This window comes from Nipponia nippon, unplaced genomic scaffold (assembly GCF_047370975.1).
Source record: "Nipponia nippon isolate SJK-2023a ecotype South Korea unplaced genomic scaffold, ASM4737097v1 scaffold_3, whole genome shotgun sequence".
In the NCBI taxonomy this organism is placed as follows: domain Eukaryota; kingdom Metazoa; phylum Chordata; class Aves; order Pelecaniformes; family Threskiornithidae; genus Nipponia; species Nipponia nippon.
In genome coordinates, this window is record NW_028262347.1 from 2,573,944 (window position 1) to 2,590,948 (window position 17,005).

General features: G+C 40.1%; 1 protein-coding gene across 5 annotated transcripts in view; it reads right to left on the reverse strand.

Annotated features, from left to right (window-relative positions):
• LRGUK (leucine rich repeats and guanylate kinase domain containing) overlaps window positions 1-14,732 on the reverse strand; it is a 53,738-nt gene extending 39,006 nt beyond the window's left edge. For all 5 annotated transcript variants that reach the window (XR_015706498.1, XM_087765802.1, XM_087765800.1 and 2 more), the window contains exons 1-8: window positions 14,436-14,732; window positions 13,178-13,285; window positions 12,437-12,518; window positions 11,274-11,374; window positions 10,429-10,510; window positions 7,049-7,173; window positions 3,477-3,620; window positions 1,164-1,244 (exon numbers count right to left, since the gene is read on the reverse strand). Coding sequence is in view for 4 of the 5 variants with exons in the window: in XM_087765802.1 (XP_087621928.1) it covers window positions 1,164-1,244; window positions 3,477-3,620; window positions 7,049-7,173; window positions 10,429-10,510; window positions 11,274-11,374; window positions 12,437-12,518; window positions 13,178-13,285; window positions 14,436-14,645 (933 nt within the window). In the remaining variant the exon portion in view is untranslated. The remainder of the gene's footprint in view (window positions 1-1,163; window positions 1,245-3,476; window positions 3,621-7,048; window positions 7,174-10,428; window positions 10,511-11,273; window positions 11,375-12,436; window positions 12,519-13,177; window positions 13,286-14,435) is intronic.
• Window positions 14,733-17,005: the final 2,273 nt, after the last annotated feature.

Sequence of the window (17,005 nt, forward strand, 5' to 3'; positions counted from 1 at the left end):
AGAACACCAAGAAAGACTGTTGGAGAACCAACAGCTTTATTTATACTGGGACTATGTAATAAACTATGGTTCTAACCTTAGTAGTACTGTAGAACTTTAAAAGAGAATTTGCATTATAAATTTGTCACCATATATGCATTTAAGTCTGAGACAATAAAAAAGAATAATTAAAAATCAAATGAAAAAGCTGACACTGACAAGTCCATGAAGCTTCTTAGTTCTAAAACCAGTAAGGTCCTGTTAAAACAACCGAAATTCAGACAGCTGCCTTAAGATGATTGTTGCGTGTAAAAGTTATTAAAACAGTAATTGAAAGGAATAGGATCAGACTTTGCTTAGGGGAAGGACATCTAAACAGAAAAAGGCTTTCAGGTTACGGAGGACCAGGGGCAGCCTATTTTGGGTATTTTTTCATGCTGATTTCATGGTGTGTCATGACAGACCATTCTCACGAAAGCCAGTACAAAACCAGCAAAAAGGAGACGTTAAACCCTTCACATTTTTCTCCTCTCTGACATTGGAAATCACTGTAAAATTCAAACATAATTTAGAAATCACACAAGCCAGGATGGAATCATCTTTGATCACTCGGGACAAATTATAAATGCAGAGTCAAAGTCAGAATTTCTGATATTTTGCAAATGTCGTTGTTGATAAAATGGATGTTTAATTCATTAATTGAGGAATATTATGGGAGCCATAAATGAGAACCGAGTACATCCTAAAGAAGAGAAGAAGATACAGATTCCAGAGACACATGATTTTAAAAGGGGTACTATTAAGTTCCTTTGAGCTTTTCCCAGGAACAATCAAGTACAGACCTTCAAAGCAAACAAAAAGGGGATCTTTTCCCAAAGAAAAATCACAGCATACTGTGAGTACAAATGCATAAATGGATTCACAAATGGAATTAATAAAATTAATGGATTTATGACGTGGATATTAAATATCATGATTCATACGCAGCTTTGGTTCAGACAAAGCTCCCAGACAAAGGTGGGTAACCGTGCCGGGGAAACCATCACTCGTCATTTCTTGTACTCGTTCCCTGAAATGACCTGGCCACTCTCAGAGACAGAAACTGAGGCCAAATGGATTCTGGTGTGATCCAAAACAGCAGTTCTAGGTCTTTATTTTTGGCTTCCTCTTTAGTTCTTTCTTACCTGTACAGGATTTTTTAAAAGATTTAAAACTCTGAGGAGAGGCAGATCTGCAATACATTCAAGTTCACGCAGCTCAGCAATCTAATTAGTGACAGAAACAGAGCATAAATCAGCAGCAACAGAATCCGTGATAACTATGGGGAAAAAAAGTATTTTAATTCCTGCTCTTAAAATCTGGACATAAAAAAAATTCATTATACTCACAAAATGGGTATACATGTTAACTGCATTCAATAAGGCACTTTTAGTCACAAAAGGCAGACAACTTGGATGTTAGCTGCAGAAGCAGTATAATACAGACAGCAATTTCAAACCACCTGCATTTTCCCAGTTCTTTCAAATGTCAAGCCCTAACACATTTAGCTTTTATGTGGTTGATGTGCTTAAGTGAGGCAATTCTGCAGTTATATTTGCGCTTCAGTTGACTAGCAAAAAAAATTCCTTCTAAGAAGAGTTTCTTTTCACTGGAGCTCAAGTTCACCCTACCTAACTTGCAGCGCTTGACTGAAAAGCATCAGCATAGTTGTCCTTGGCTGCCTGTGTCCAGAGGGTGATGCATGCCACTTCAGGTCTCACCTATCCACAAAGGAAACCTGGGTTGGCTGCGCTCAGGCACAGCAGATAAACATTAGAAGTTTATGTGGGATTAATGAAAGTTTGTGTGCCCAAAGCAAAGTCACACCAGAGGCACTTGTCCTACACCCTGAGTGAACAGTTGTGAGGCTCTCAATTAAAACAAAATGGGTCAAGTCAAATGGAATTCGCGTTGCCTCATTTTAGCCATCTGTTACGTTAGCCCAAATCAGTCGCTTAACCTCACTTTATAATCAGTTGAGAGAGGCAGTTCCAGAGGTCATCTGATCCACGGTAGGCTGGGATGAATGGCCTTGTAAAGGATACCTGGTTTTCCTCCACTGCTAAAAGGCTGAACCTAGAAGACTTCAGATTCTATCCCAAACTTATACTCAGCTTATGTAAAGTGTCTAAAAACATAAACCTCAACTATAGCCTACCCAGTATTCATTTTGAGATACCAAGAAGCCCACGGCGGATCAGTTTTGACCAAGTTAAATGTCATTTGGGTGAATTTCCTAAATAAATCATAGAATGCCAACTGCCAACATTTGAAAATCACTGAACATGTATGTGAGAGACATGGTTTGCAGATAAACCTATCGTGCCCGTTTTTGAAAAATCAATCATTTGAGATCATTCTGGGTGGTAGTAAGCTGAAGTAACTTGGCTCTTTAAAATTAAAATTCTCTTTAAACTATTCTTCAGAAGGAAATGTTCAAAAAATGGTGACTCTAATTAAACAGTTTCAATAACATCATTAAAAGAGGCAAATTTTGATGAGGTAAAATTAATAGCTTTTGCGTGCCGTAAAGAATAGTGGAAACTATATGAGGCAATGGAAGTAGTGTTATTAATGCTAATAGCAGCCATACTATTAGTTAGTTTCCTGCTTCTGCAATTGATGTACCTTTAAATGTCAACCTGAACACAGTGTGAGAAAAAGAATTCATAGTGTCTTGAATTAAATCCTGTAAATGTATCTTGCAAGTGGGGAAAAACGACAGAAAATGTTCAATTCCGGGTTTATATTTTTATTTCTTATTTTCTTAGATTTTTTTATCACATGCAGATCTGTCTTTGATGTCAAAATGATTCATGAATTGACAGTCTTTTCAGTTAAGGACCCTGGAAGCTCAATATCAAAAGTATTATGTATATGTGGCTTGAGTTTCAAAATGCAAATACAAATGAGGTGGATTGTATCGTTGTACTTCCAGTGAAAATTCTGTGGCATAACAAAAGCCACTTTATAATAGAGTACATGCAGTTCTGCCTTACAGGAAGTTTCCAGCTGAGAGCTCAGAAGAATCTGTGGTCATAAAATTGGGCTGAGAGATATTAGCAAATCCTCCTGAGGCCTGGCAGTAGAAAAGCTGTGATGTAAGTAAAGATCCTCAAGAATAATCAAGCTGAAAAAGCTGCATACTCATCCCTATCTTATCCACTCAAGGGAGCACTGTTAGTTCTTTATGTACGCGAGCACTAAATACTACAGAAGTGATACCTACATACAGATAAACCCATCTAGAGATATTAAATAAGGCCTGAGGAGTACAGTATCAATCAACATGTGAAAGAGCATTGGAGTGAAACAGCAAAGGAAAAAATGTCATCTTTTCTAATATTCATTTCTTGCAGTGTTGTAAGATTTTTTGATTAAGTCTTAAAGGGATTGAATTTTAGAAAAAAAAAATATGCATTCTTAGAAAAAGCTGAGACCAATATTAAGTATGCTACCTGGTTATCCTCTAGGTTGATCATCTCTAGTAGATCATGCTCCTCCAAGCCTTCTAGACTTGTTATTTTATTACTAGATAGGTCCAGCTTCTGTAGAGTTTTCAAGCTGTCCAACCCAGTTATCTTCTCAATCTGGTTAGAGCTCTAAGAAGAAATGAAAGCGCATAAACTGTTGATAAAGTTCTACAAATGGAAAACAATCTTCCTGAGGAAGAACGGCGTTCACTTTATTATTGAGAATCCTATTACAGCTAGGCCTTTTATGCATTAGCCCCATCTTCATCTTGAGATGACATATTACAGCTTTCCATACTGCTCAAGGAAAAAAGAATCAACTATCTTCTGATTAACTTATCTTCAACTCACCTTGAATAGCAGCGAGAGACAACAGCAATAAAAAGAGCTCTAGCATGCTTTTAAAGCTGATACTGGCTAAAGGATAGTCTTGTCACTATCCAACTCAAAATTTAGAAAGCAGATATGCACATAAAATCATAGAATATACATACATAGATAACACAGAATTTCCCTCTGTAATCATGGTTATAATTTACACTTATGATTACGGAATAAATAATGAAAATATTATGGCAGAACAATACAGTGCTGTCTTCTTTGGACCACAGGCAGTCTATAAAAACATCTCTAGGATACACAAGTTCATCTTAATGTATCCTAAGTGAAGGCAGACTTTATTTACTGTCAGTGACAGCATGCACAGAAATGTTAAAAAACAAACAAACCAACCAGCCCACCTTACTGTAAGTTCATCTAGACTCTAACACAAGAAATGACCCAAGTTTTTGAGAACTCGTAACCAGCTATCATTGTTTTACATTCCTTCCAAACAAGGTACAAAATAGAAGACCTACATTTATCACTGGACACCAGATGGCTTCATTTCTCCGGGCCTCACAAATCATATACTCGTTTCTGCTACGAACTCCAAATAGGTATAACATGCGAGGTTCTGTACTCATCTTTGTCCCAGTGGCCACACGTACCCAGATGGCCTCTCAACATGATTCTTTCTGTATAACCTTGCAAGTTATATTTTTCCATCAGCATCACCTTGTGCTGAAAGCTTAGAAGCCTCATATTCTATTAATAAATATTTAGGAACTATTGAAATAAATAGGCCAGCTGACTCTAATGTTAATCCAGTTGTCTGTCCTTGACATTTTTCCTGACTTTTAAATGTTTAATTAGGTTATTAATAGCATGGAGGCTCCCTCTTCTCTTCCTGTTCTTCGTTAGACCTCTGTTTAATAGGATACAGCTCAGAGCTCTAGCTGCAAAATGCTATGCAAGAGATGCACATAAAATTCTGTGAACAAAAGGGATTTGTGTCGAGATCCTTTTTTGCAAAGTATACAATTCCTAAGAGTCCAGTTCATTAGAGCTGCACTTCTTATTTTTTTGCAAACATAAGCAGAATAAAGGCTTTTTGGTATAGCTAGGCAGTATTTACAGTTTTTGAAGCCTTTCTTCCAAACTTCAGACCTTACTACTCTTTCAACCTAAAAAGCTCAAGGGAAAATGGAAAAGAAAGCTGAATCAATGGGAAGAGAGGGGATGACTGTTCCCTGAAAAAAGAACTGCATTTTATTCTAATTAGTAAAAGAAAATGCTATGCTAAAATCTGTCTATTTACATAATTTCCACATGACTATCTACTTTGCTAATTAAAGAAGACAAGCAGTTGTATAAATAATCATATCAGCGTGTAAGAACCAAAACTGAAGAACATGCTCATATTAATAAGGCTTAGCTGTTAACACAGCCTCCAAAACATTTTACAGAGCAGATAACCAACAGAATTATTATTGGGCCTTTTAACAGATGAGGAAATCAGGGCACACAATGGTTGAGCGACTTAGTGTCGTTCTCCCTGAAGAAAGCACTGAGAGAAAAGATCTTCCTGTCAGCTTAGATTGTCATACTCCTATAGCTCATTTCAGAACTTTTAGACATGATTTTGCCAATCTGAGTTAATCTTATCCGCTAAAAATGAGACAAAATTCAGTTTTATTGCCACTAAGCATAACTGGAAGCTACTGAAGGCATTATATATCTGAAATATATTAAAAATACGTTACTGACCACTGTTTGAATATATTATTCAAAACATACTACTGTCCACTTTTAAATGTGAATACCTTTCCTGAATATCGAAGCAGTAATAAGTACAAGGGCCAATCAGGCCTTGATGGGTACAGACCTTAGTTACTCTTTTCTATATCAAGTGCTACAGAACAGAACAAAAACCTTTAAAATTTTAAAAGGACTGGAAAAGAATATTTCTATTCTTGATAAGGGATTCATTCACTTTACCTAAAATATTGATGCAGGTGCTTAAAACTAATGTAGCAAATATGAGCATATTTCTATGTATAGTTTTTTGGTAATCATTTTTAAAGTCCCATTAAATATTTTTTAACTTATTATTACAAAGTAAAACCTATTAAGAAGTAGCCTGTTGTATTTTATACCAACTGAATTGCATTAAAAATAGTTTTTGCTTGTGTTTCTGTGCAACTTCTGTATTGATGGCTCTTCCTATTAAGTACCTCAAAATGGTTTAGAAGAAAGCGTTGGTATTATTAAGGACGTTTTACAAACATGGAACTGAGGAACACTGAGGTAAATGCCTTCCTAAGACCTGTAAAAGAGCAAGATGCATGCAAACAAGCGTAGGCATTGACAGACAGAGGTCCGTATTTGGGCTAGTTATCCTTGGCTGTCTTCCTAACAAACACAGAGAAACAGGCACTTCCAAGGCCTCATGTTAACGTATTTGTCAGCAGCTGGGTCAGAATAACATAGAATTTTAAGTGTCCATTTCTCTCCACTGAATTTTGAGGCAAGAGGACAACTAGCTCATGTGCAGTTGTCTACACTGCAGAAATCTGAAGCCAGGTAAGATAAATCCCGCTAAAGCATCTAGAAATATAACTTAGAAATGTTGTATTTAAACAAATATACCCTAGATATCTTGATGGAAAGCTGGCAATATAAAGCTTCCAATCTCATTACAAGATCCTTAAAAAATTAAATAAAAATCCTTTAATAATATATCAGATTTGCATACTAAACTTGACTTGTTTTCTAAAATGAATGCAGGCTTCTCAGTCCTCGCTTTTCCCTCTCCTGTCCTAGCTCACTGCTATCATGAACACGACTTTATGAGGAAATGTACTTTAAAAAAAAAAAAATCTTCATTGTTTGTATTGTGGGACTTACACAGTAAGCAACCTCTTACACATCACCTAAGCACCAACAAAACCTTCCCAGAGCAAATGCAAAACATCTTTGGAGAAATTCCAAATCCAGCTGGACAAGGCCCTGAGCAACCTCCACTGAAGATGGCTCTGCTTTGAGCGGGAAGCTGGATGACCTTCATGGCTCCCTTCTAACCTATATCATTCCATGGCCCTGTTTTAATAAAAAAATGTGTCCAGTATTTCACGTATCGCTGAAAATTTGTTATGTAATTACCTTCACATTTATTAAGGCATTAATATATTGATAAAAGACAGACAGGAAAACAACTAGAATTACTTCTTTCTTACCAGATTGAGTATTCTGATAGGTAAATTCTCAAGGCCACCGATTGCGGTGAGTCTGTTGTGTGACAAACTAAGATGAGTCAGACTGTGACACTTCTCCAGTCCTCTTATCTCCTCTATGTTATTAACTATACAGAGGTTTTTGCATTTAAGGAAAATAACTAAACACAAAACCTTAGCAATAATTAGTAGCTAAACTAGCTGACGGAGCTGAATTTTATGGTAAGAGGAGCTGGACATCAAATGCTTCATGCTAAGTAGTTTAAAATCCCAGCTGCTCACACCCACCCCTTTCTGAAGCTTACTGCCTCCTTGTTTGACTGCCACAGCTTTTTGTGAGACTGTGGGATAAGCGACACTGATCCAGCTAGAAATATCCTCTCCTCCTTTTTGGAGGAGCTTTTAACTCTGGTAGTTTCTATAACCTGGTTTACAGTGCAGCCCTTCAAGCTGGCATAACCGGGCTGATGGCAAATCAAGAAATTAGTGGAAACGAGGGAACAGGAGTGTGGGGAAGGAACTACTTTGCCAAAATCTTGCAAAACTATGCTGTAAATCTCTGGTCTTCTCATCAGATGCATATGCGCAGGCTAAAACATTATGCCTTTGACTTTAACTGGGCGCCAGTCACGTTAGCTCAGCTGTAGAATAGAGGCACACGGCTGAGTCATCAGAGGAAAGCGCAATCGTTGTATGTTTACGGAGTACTTAACATGGCTCCAAACTGACCTTGACCTCCAAGCACTATACACAAATTATCCAAGTAATAAGAGATGATAGTACTATATGGGGCTGTTTCACTCTAAATTACACCTGTTGTATACCGGCCAGCTGCACTGAAAGGGGAAAGTGTATTTGAAATTAACATTAAACGCAAAAGCAGCAGGAAAAGTAGTTAGGATTCCTCTCAGCAAACTTCAGCATTAACATAACTACCCTTAAACAAAGCACGTTTCCTTTGACAACAAGCTATCTCAGATTGCTCTCTTACAATGGGATGAACTGCAGAGGTACCTGACTCTGTATCTCTCCACTGTACCGAAATCGGATACCTCTGATCCAGGCATCGAATTGTTTGGTGACTGAAGTTAGGCAAGAAGAATTGCACTCATACTGTAAGTGTCCAAGCTGGAACTAGTTACATAAAAAACCAAGAAATATAACTGGAAAAAATAGCCAGAACATGCAGGACACAGAGAAATGCCTTTAGGCAATCAGAGAAGAAAACAGTTTTCATTGACTCAAGAGAATGAACTCTGCCTGCAAAGAGGGGCAAGTGAGTTTTCATTCACGGTTCCAGTCTTACCAGGCAGCAGACAAATTATCAGGATTATTTTTCTCTCAGTCTGAATGACACTGTAACAAACAAAATGTAAGCTTAGCCAGGGATAATAGAATACTCTCTAATAACTGTGACCTAACTCTGTTTTTTCTGCATTCCTGCGTAGGGACTTGTACGCTACCTCAGTTCTACACTCACAGGCCTAGATGGGGAAGAAGAAGAGGAGAAATGAGCTAGTAAGCACAGATTTATCTTTTCGTAGGACCTCACACTAGGCTGTGTCTTTCATTTTAGAAAAGAAACCCAAACCATCCACAGGCACTGATATTTGACAGATATTGATTGATTTGCACACAAAATGGGACAGCTTCTCTTTCAGCTGAGGAGGAAAAGTTTTGGCGAGGAAAAAATATTGTTTAAGCCGTAAGCATCGATATGAGGCAGCAAATTGCTCACCACTAAGTAGTAATACAATCAGTTTTAGGCTTTTATAATGACTCACTATAATGCTTTGTCAGCTATTATTGCCCAAGCTGTCTCCCTTTCTGGTTTGGGCAGTTTCCTCCTTGAAAACTCACTTATAAACCTGTCAGGTGTGCTTGTGTGTGCACCTGTCAGAAAAAAAATGACCTTACCATCTGCATCATAATTCACTTAAATATGGTAAGAAATGCTTAGTTACTGTCAACAAAAAAATGCATGCCAAACATTTCTGCTACTGGATGGTATTTAATATAGTATTTTCATTTATGATTACAAAGAACAGCTTGTTTTGTCTGCCATGTCTTCGGTGAGGAGTTCTTGACATGGGTGAGGAACGGCGCCACTTTGCTATTCTAAATTCTGCACTCATTTTTTTTCTATTTCAGAGGGTCCCATTGCAACTGTATGCATGAAACAGTTTTTCTCCCCATTTCAAAGGCATCTTCATTGACAAATGAAGAAACTGAAGGCAGCACGCTGCGGCATTGAAACCAAATGAAAAAATACTGATTCAGATCCACAATACAAATCTCTGATCTTTTCTCCTTTTCATTTTGCGTTACGGTTTTTGCTCTGCGATGGAAAATTAGAATTGCAAAGGGATAGTGTCTCAGTGCCATTTTCTGACAAGAATCATGTCACCTGCACACCCTTGTAAAATGTGTGAATAATGTAACCTGGACGCCCTGCAAATGCTTTATCTGCTCCTACATGAAAAAGGCATTGTATTAATATCGTTTGGTAATGGGCTACTTCAATGACAAGAGACAGAGAAAAAACTGCAACAGCCTGCTGTCTTCTCCTTTCCGGAGAGCGGAAAAATCAAAATGCAATTTATGAGGCAAAGAGGAAAGGTTCACGAGCCCTCGGGAAGCAATTTTAAGTAAGGTAGCATGTCAAAATGAAACTCCAGAATACCTTCAGAAAAGCGTAGGAGAATCTTTAGGGAGACAAAGAGTACTATGGACAGCCCTGGAAAATTAAGCAATGAAGAAACTTAATCATGTTTATCTGATTTCTGGCAGAACGGTGTTTCTTATCCCACAAACTGGGTATGGCAGCGAGAGTGTGGAAGGTGTGTAGCAGAACACCTTTGCTCTGTGTACTTCTCTCAGCGTACTCCAGGAAGTTTTCTCCCACCTAAAGATCCTCTTCAGTGTTATTAAATTGCCTCGTCCTCCACAGAGCCTCTACAGTCCCTGCGTAATTAGCTACGTCTAAGATTAAACAACATGCAGCTTTTTCACTTAAGGGAGCTTAGTGTTCCAAGCTGATTTCCTACTAACCTTTCTCATATAAAAATACTGGGATTATTTATTACCTCTGCCACGCAAAGACAGTGCGACATGGCACTTTCAGTTTGACATGATGCAAAGCGGAGGGTTTTTGTGTTCCTCTAGCAGGCTAATACGTTACATGTAAACCCAAACACCTTTAACACCAGGCACGCTTAAGCAAATTAAGATCAGTTTCACCACCAGAATTACAGTGTTTAATCTTGCTTCTAAAGACAACCTGAAGGAAAAATACAAAGAAAACAGGTATCTATTTGAAGCAAACAGCTGTTCAGAAAGGAAACAAGCAACTTTTCTCCCATTCAAGTTTCCATAAAGGATACAATCCAGCAAGAGTTTAGTAAGTGACTGGTATGCTGACAAGTCTTGCATTTTAGGTATTTGATTGTATGAAAAATCTACTTCCTAAAGAAAAAAGGAGACAGAAAGTTACTTTTTTTTCTTCAGCACTTGCAGCTGTCTTGTGAAACTAAACGGCTGTTACATTAAACTTGCGATCAAGGGTGTAGAAGAAATAAGAAGATCATTAATATTAATATTAGGGACATAACCAGAAAGGGTCTTTTTTTTATGACACATAGAATTCACATTTTGGGAACTTCCAAAACTATACTCTTCCAACAACATTATCATTAATGGTCCTGTAATTATGCATACATATTAAAAAAAATTAACAGAGAAGACAGAGAAACATGTAACGGTCATATTTCAAAACAACCTCCTGCTTTTTATAACCCAAAGTGGGCAACAAGAAAACAACAGCAAAGGGAAGACTAGCACACAGCTACCCTTTAAGTACGTGTTTCACAATAACGAGTGGCACCAGTCAATTTGAAACGTAGGAACTGATCCCACTGAAAGTCTGACGAATTTGAGAAGCAAGGAAAAAATTCTGGCTATATTTACCTCTGGCTAGAACAGTTAGCTGTACAACACACCTTCCCGTGGCATGCCAGGGTTCAGAGTGTGCAAGAAAATAAAAGACTCAAACGTGCAGTGTAAAATATCCAAACATTTGGAAAAGCTATTAAAATGTCAAATGAGGTAAGAAAGAAGAATAAGGAAGGCATAAAAATTCGCTTTTGCGCGTGTCCAAATACAATTTCTAAATTAGATTTAGAAAACGGTTTTGAATTTAAACCTATAAAATGCATTTTTTGCAACTTACCTTGAGATTTTTAGGTGGCTTAAAAACGAAATACGTAGTCAATTCATTGTTGGAAGCATCCAGTTCTAGTAAGTGAGGCATGTGACTGATACAAGAAAGATCTAGTAACAAAACAGAATGTCAAATCCTGTACATGAATGCACTGGTAAATGCAGAGATCATCATGTCAAAATGTGATAATTATGTCCAATAGCAATCAAGAATCAATTTGTAGTTACACATTCAGAAAGCAATGTTTGAAATGCAGAAATCGGATATACTAACACCTTCTACTAGAAAAAAAGATGGTTTCTAAACCACGAAGAATAAATATTGAAAGTTCTACATTAGATTTCCGTTATGTCAACTGATTTGTCTATAAGCCAGAATACAGTTTTATATTCTAGCTACCTCTAGAATGACAGAGAGACTACCTCTGTCCTAAGTTATTAATTAGTGGAGAAAAATATTTAGGCCACTACTGAAGACTAAATGACTAGTTGCTATGGAAAAGTCCCTGCTCTGTTCCAACCTAGCCTTCACAGGCAAACTGTTAGTAAAATGAGCACGGAGAAGTGCCGCCTTACAAAAGTGCTGCTATTATTAGACTCCAGCACCTCAAGTGAAATGAACTTGAAAGAAATAATGCAACAGGCTGCCATCACAGCTTATTCCTTTTGCTGTTGAATTAAAAAATGAGTGGGGGAGTACAAGGGAGAGGGAAAGAGTACAAGATGATGGAGTTTACCCCAGTCTCCATTTGTTACCTTCTAAATCCAGGATATAATTTTTTATATTTTGTCACCAATGGGAAACCTTGACAAAGGAAAGCCCAAGGCTGGCAAAACTGTACCAGACATAACTTTAAATATTATGAGATCTGCACATGTAAAATCTCAACCTTAATGTTGTATTGACATGCTTGCTTGCATTTTATCTTTGGATAATAAACTGGACAATAATCTCCACGTTCCCACTGATAAGCATATGCTGGTGCAGCTGTCTGAACGGTCCATACATCACTCTCAGGAAGATCTAGCCATTGTTTCAGCCTGTAGAGCTGGAGTAGTTACGCCATTAAAATGTAGACCAGGCTTTGTGATATTAAAGCTACACGGTACAGCGCATTTCTCATCTTAAATGATTTCACAACCCAAGAATTTACTAGTGTATTTACTACATACCATTAATTTTATTATATGAAAGTTCCAGCTTCTGTAGGTGAACGTATCTGGAGAGAATGGTAATGTCACTTAACTCACGACCCTGGAAAAATAAAGCAAAGAGACTTTAATAACTAGTTGTATAACCTCACATGCTCTCCCAAGAGATACACAGTAGCAGGAGACATTGAAGGGGTGCCCCAAGGTCCCTCCCGCTGTCAGAACAGGATGACTTATACAGAAAGTGATGTTAGACCTGCAGACCAGCAGAACGGAGAAAACGTCAAAAGATGACTTTAAAACACAACCAGGAGAGAGAGCTGTAGCTAGGAAAAAAGCCAGAAAAACAAGGCTGCATAAGAAAGGAAGCGGCAGCAAGTAATCTGTAAAAAGACACAACCATTTTAACTTTCTGAAGGGACAATGAATGCAGCATTCTCAGGTGTTTAGCATGTTCCTCTATCTTTTCTCCAGCTGGCTGAAGCAGGAAGATACATTTTCACACCCGAAGACTGGGTAAGGAAAAAATCTTACTGCTGCGGCTACTAAGTGAAAAAAACAATACCGATATGGCAGTTGTCAGCAGGAAGCCATGCTGTGTCTTGTCAAAAGTCCCATGTACGTGAAACGGCATTGACAGGTAGAGACAAAAATCTGCCTCTTGAAATTTTTTTACTCGACCAACTATTTGCTGTTAAAAAGAGGAAACCTTTCAGCTGAGCAGAGAAGCACTTTACAATGATGTTCTTTGCTTATACTCACTGAAAGTGACAGATTAAGATAAACGAATTCGATGCCAGGGGCGGAGCGCCCCAGCTTGTGGAGACCCTCAGCCACAGTGTCTTCATCCAACACTCCATCAAACTGACCCTATAAAATACCAGAAAGGGGGGGGACAGAGAGAGGAATGGATTAAGGGGAGATTTATGAAACGAAATTCCACACTCCGTAGAATCTGGAGGCTGCTTGGGATGCAACTGGGAACAGAGTTTAATAAAAGTCCTCAATCAAATGCTGCTTTCAGTGCTGTATCACCCTACTGAGGCACTACACATTAGGAATAATGATGAATACAGCCCTCAAAACAGATAAATAGAAACATGTCACATACTCGCTCTATACATTTAAAAAGGGTCAATGGTTTTTTCTTGGGATTTTTTTTACCTTATGGTTTAAATGCACAGCTCTAAGCAGGACCTGTTTCCAGAGACGTTGAGCCATGAAACTCACATTGATTATGGATGTTAACATCTCAGCAAATCGGCACTAACATAACCCCAGTGTTGTACCCCAATATGCACATTATTGGAGGCCCTTTAAATTTGTTCAGCATGAGCAGCTAGCGCTACTCTTCAGAGAACAATCTTTGCCAAAGAGGGTACTTGACAGATGGCACTAATGAACCACTGCGTAGGTTTAATGAGAAAATAAGCCAATGGCTTGTGAAATTCCTATGAGCTTGGAGAAGTCACAAAACAATTGCTAATCTAGGGACCAAGATAAATAATGTTTCAAATGATAATCATCTAAATCATGGCACCTACACATTATAGCAATGGTGACTACAGATGCGTTTCCACTAGGTAAAAGTATGAGGTGATAATGCTATTGCAGTGGACACTTTAGAGCCCAGCAGAGCAAGGAGAAAAAAATCCACTTGGGTCCAGGGGCTTATTGAATCTCAGGGCTGGGCATATAAACATGGAACGGGTTTAATTTGGCCATCCATGTGCCAGCTTATCCTTAGTCTTTATATAGCAAGGAGAGAGAGGGGCAACCCAGAACTATCCTAGACACCACGGGGATGGAAGGGGCCCTAAAAAAAAGACAGAAATGAGAGGTGAGGGGAAACAGACCAAACCAGCCTTTCCCCTCTTTGGGAAAATGAGAAATCACTACCTGGTGACCCCATCGATTCCCCCTTCTTTCCCCCACAACTACACTGAGTGACGAGCGGGGAAAGGGCTCTTCCCTCACAAGCACACCCCTCCCCAAACAGCTGGGGGGCACTGAGCTGAACCTCTGTGTGCTGCGACTCCTCTTCCTCTTCATCCTCCTCCTCCTGCTTGTCCTCTTGGTGAGGCAGGCTGAGCTGCGGCTGCCACAGGCTGGGCCTGTCCTGGGGTAGCTCCCCAGGGATCCCCTGGGAGAGATGTTGCAGGAGCCCATGAGAAGGGGGAAGCAGCTCACCGAGGCCGCCACCTCCCCCCTTCTCCTCGAGCCCCGCCATGAGCTGTAATAAGAAGGGAGGACGCGGAGGGAGCTGCGCTATCGGTGCTTCGCACTCGAGCACCGCCCCGTCACCCCTCCGACCAGGCCGCCGCCATCTTGTTTGCTCTCCTGTTGTCGTGGAGACGGGAGAAGCTCTACCCCCCCGCGGGGACGGGGATTCGCGCCAGCCCGACAGCCAGCCAATAGCAAAGCGGCTGGTGGAGCGGTGCAGGATGGGAGTTGTAGTTCCCGGCATAGGGGCCGCCAGGCCGCAGAGCATGTTGGGAGTTGTAGTCCGCTTCACAGGCGGGCTCCACAGGCGGGTTCCACAGGCGGTGGCACCCGGCTCGCTGAGATGCTTGCGTGGCTGAAGGCACCGCAGCCGCCCCTCATGCAGCACATCACCCTTTCTCTTCTTCCCCACACTTCCACAGCAGGGCTCTGCCTCCATTTATGTGTTCCAGATCTGGACACAAAGCCAATACTGTCACACAAATAATCATCAGGGCACCCTTATCCAGCCACAAAGCCCCAGGCCAAAATGGACTCTGTGCAAGATGGTGGCTTTGCTCAGCAGCACCGTAACGAGAGTAAGGGCCGTGCGGAGTCTGTGGCCCTGACTTCCAGCCAGCTCTTTTAGTCCCAGGCCAGTCCAGGTTATCCTAGTTTTTGTCTGGGAGGACTGGTGACATTGATAATTCATATTGGGAGTCTCAGCCATCTGCTGGGGTGAGGGTGGGGCTGTTTGAAATGGTGAAGTAATGTGCTTCTTTAAGAAAAAAAAGTACAGTTTCAAAACTGGTGGAAAAAAAAATCTATATATTTTTTCTGGAAACATTTGGGAAATAATGAGCACTCAGGCTGTCACAGTGGGGAGAAGTAAAATGACAGCTTTTGAAATGTCTTTGCTTTTTGTCTTGTTTTTTTTATCACCACAGCCTGACTGGCTTCTGCGGTCGATTTTGGATCCGTCTTGGCACGCAGTGCGCCCATGGGTGATGGCTGCTAGAGAGGGCACCGGTGCTGCAAACTCTCCAGGACAACAGTTTTGTTTAGCCCTGCAAATCACTGCTGCACTGTGTTAAAAATTACTGATTTGTTAGCATTCCTCTTTGAGGAAATAGTAAGCTCATCACACCACATTTCAGAGGAAGACATAAAAATCCCTAATCGTAGCAAACAAGAAGCTTTGGGCCACAAAAAATGTCTTACAGATACCAATCTGCTCTTAATATAAGTTTTAAGCAAGGACACTGAAGAGTTTTGTGCAAGCATGGTTCATGTAAGTTGTGCACAGGAACTGCTTGGCTCCCGCCATGCCCTGTGGCAGTCAGTTCCACAAGTTCATTAGTGCAGAGAGAAAAAAAAAGAAAAATTATTTGGTTTCCCTCATTTTAGGCCTCCCCTGTTCCCAGTCCATCATCTACTCTTCTTCTTACATTGCAGAACAGGGTAAAATTGAGAAAGTAAAGGAGGGGAGGAACAGAAGATCTGCCAGGATGACTCCAAATTCAGGTCCCTGGCAAATAGACATGGGGAGAGCACTGCTTCTCATTGTAAAACAATTTAATGTTGGGGAAAAGGTATTCCTGTCAACTGCAGTGGGTCTCCAACATGGGTCACGACAGCCAGGTGAGCCTTGAGAGTTTTGTAATTCTGGGTTTCAATGTCACATAATTGCCTTCTCTGTGTTCGCAAAAAATGACGCCCTGTCTTTGACTGCAATGGCTATTGCTTAAAAAAAAATAAAAAGAGGAAGATATAAAAACTCCTTATGGACATTATCCATTGCCTTTACCTTTGTGCTTCAGGGAAACATTATGATAACTGCAATAAAGCTACCCCAAATTACCTTCCTTCATTATCTCGCTGGCCATAAATGTTAAAACCCTTAATGAGATTTACTCCTTTTCCACTAAGCACCCCGTGCCTCCCCCACAGCCCTCTGGGCAAAGAGGCTGCTGTGCAAAGGATCTTCTCCAGATGGTGCAGGTCTGGGACTGTGTTCAGGGCTGGGCAGCAAAGGCAGTGGCTGGAAAGCTCGGGAAAATCCTGGAAGAGAAGGAGGGATCTGATCTGGGAGTAGGTTTGGGGAGGCTTTTGGCTTTGTTGTGATCTAGGAGAACAATTTCTGAATTATCAAAGCCAAGTAGGAGCTGCTTGAGGACAGCAGGGCTGCTGTAGCTGTTTCAAGCTTTCATGGTATCTAGGATCATAGAATCATAGAATCGTTAAGGTTGGAAAAGACCCTTAAGATCATCGAGTCCAACTGTTAACCCAGCACTGCCAAGCCCACCACTAAACCATGTCCCTCAGCACCACATCTCCCCGGCTTTTAATACGCCCAGGGATGGAGACTCAACCCTTGCCCTGGGCAGC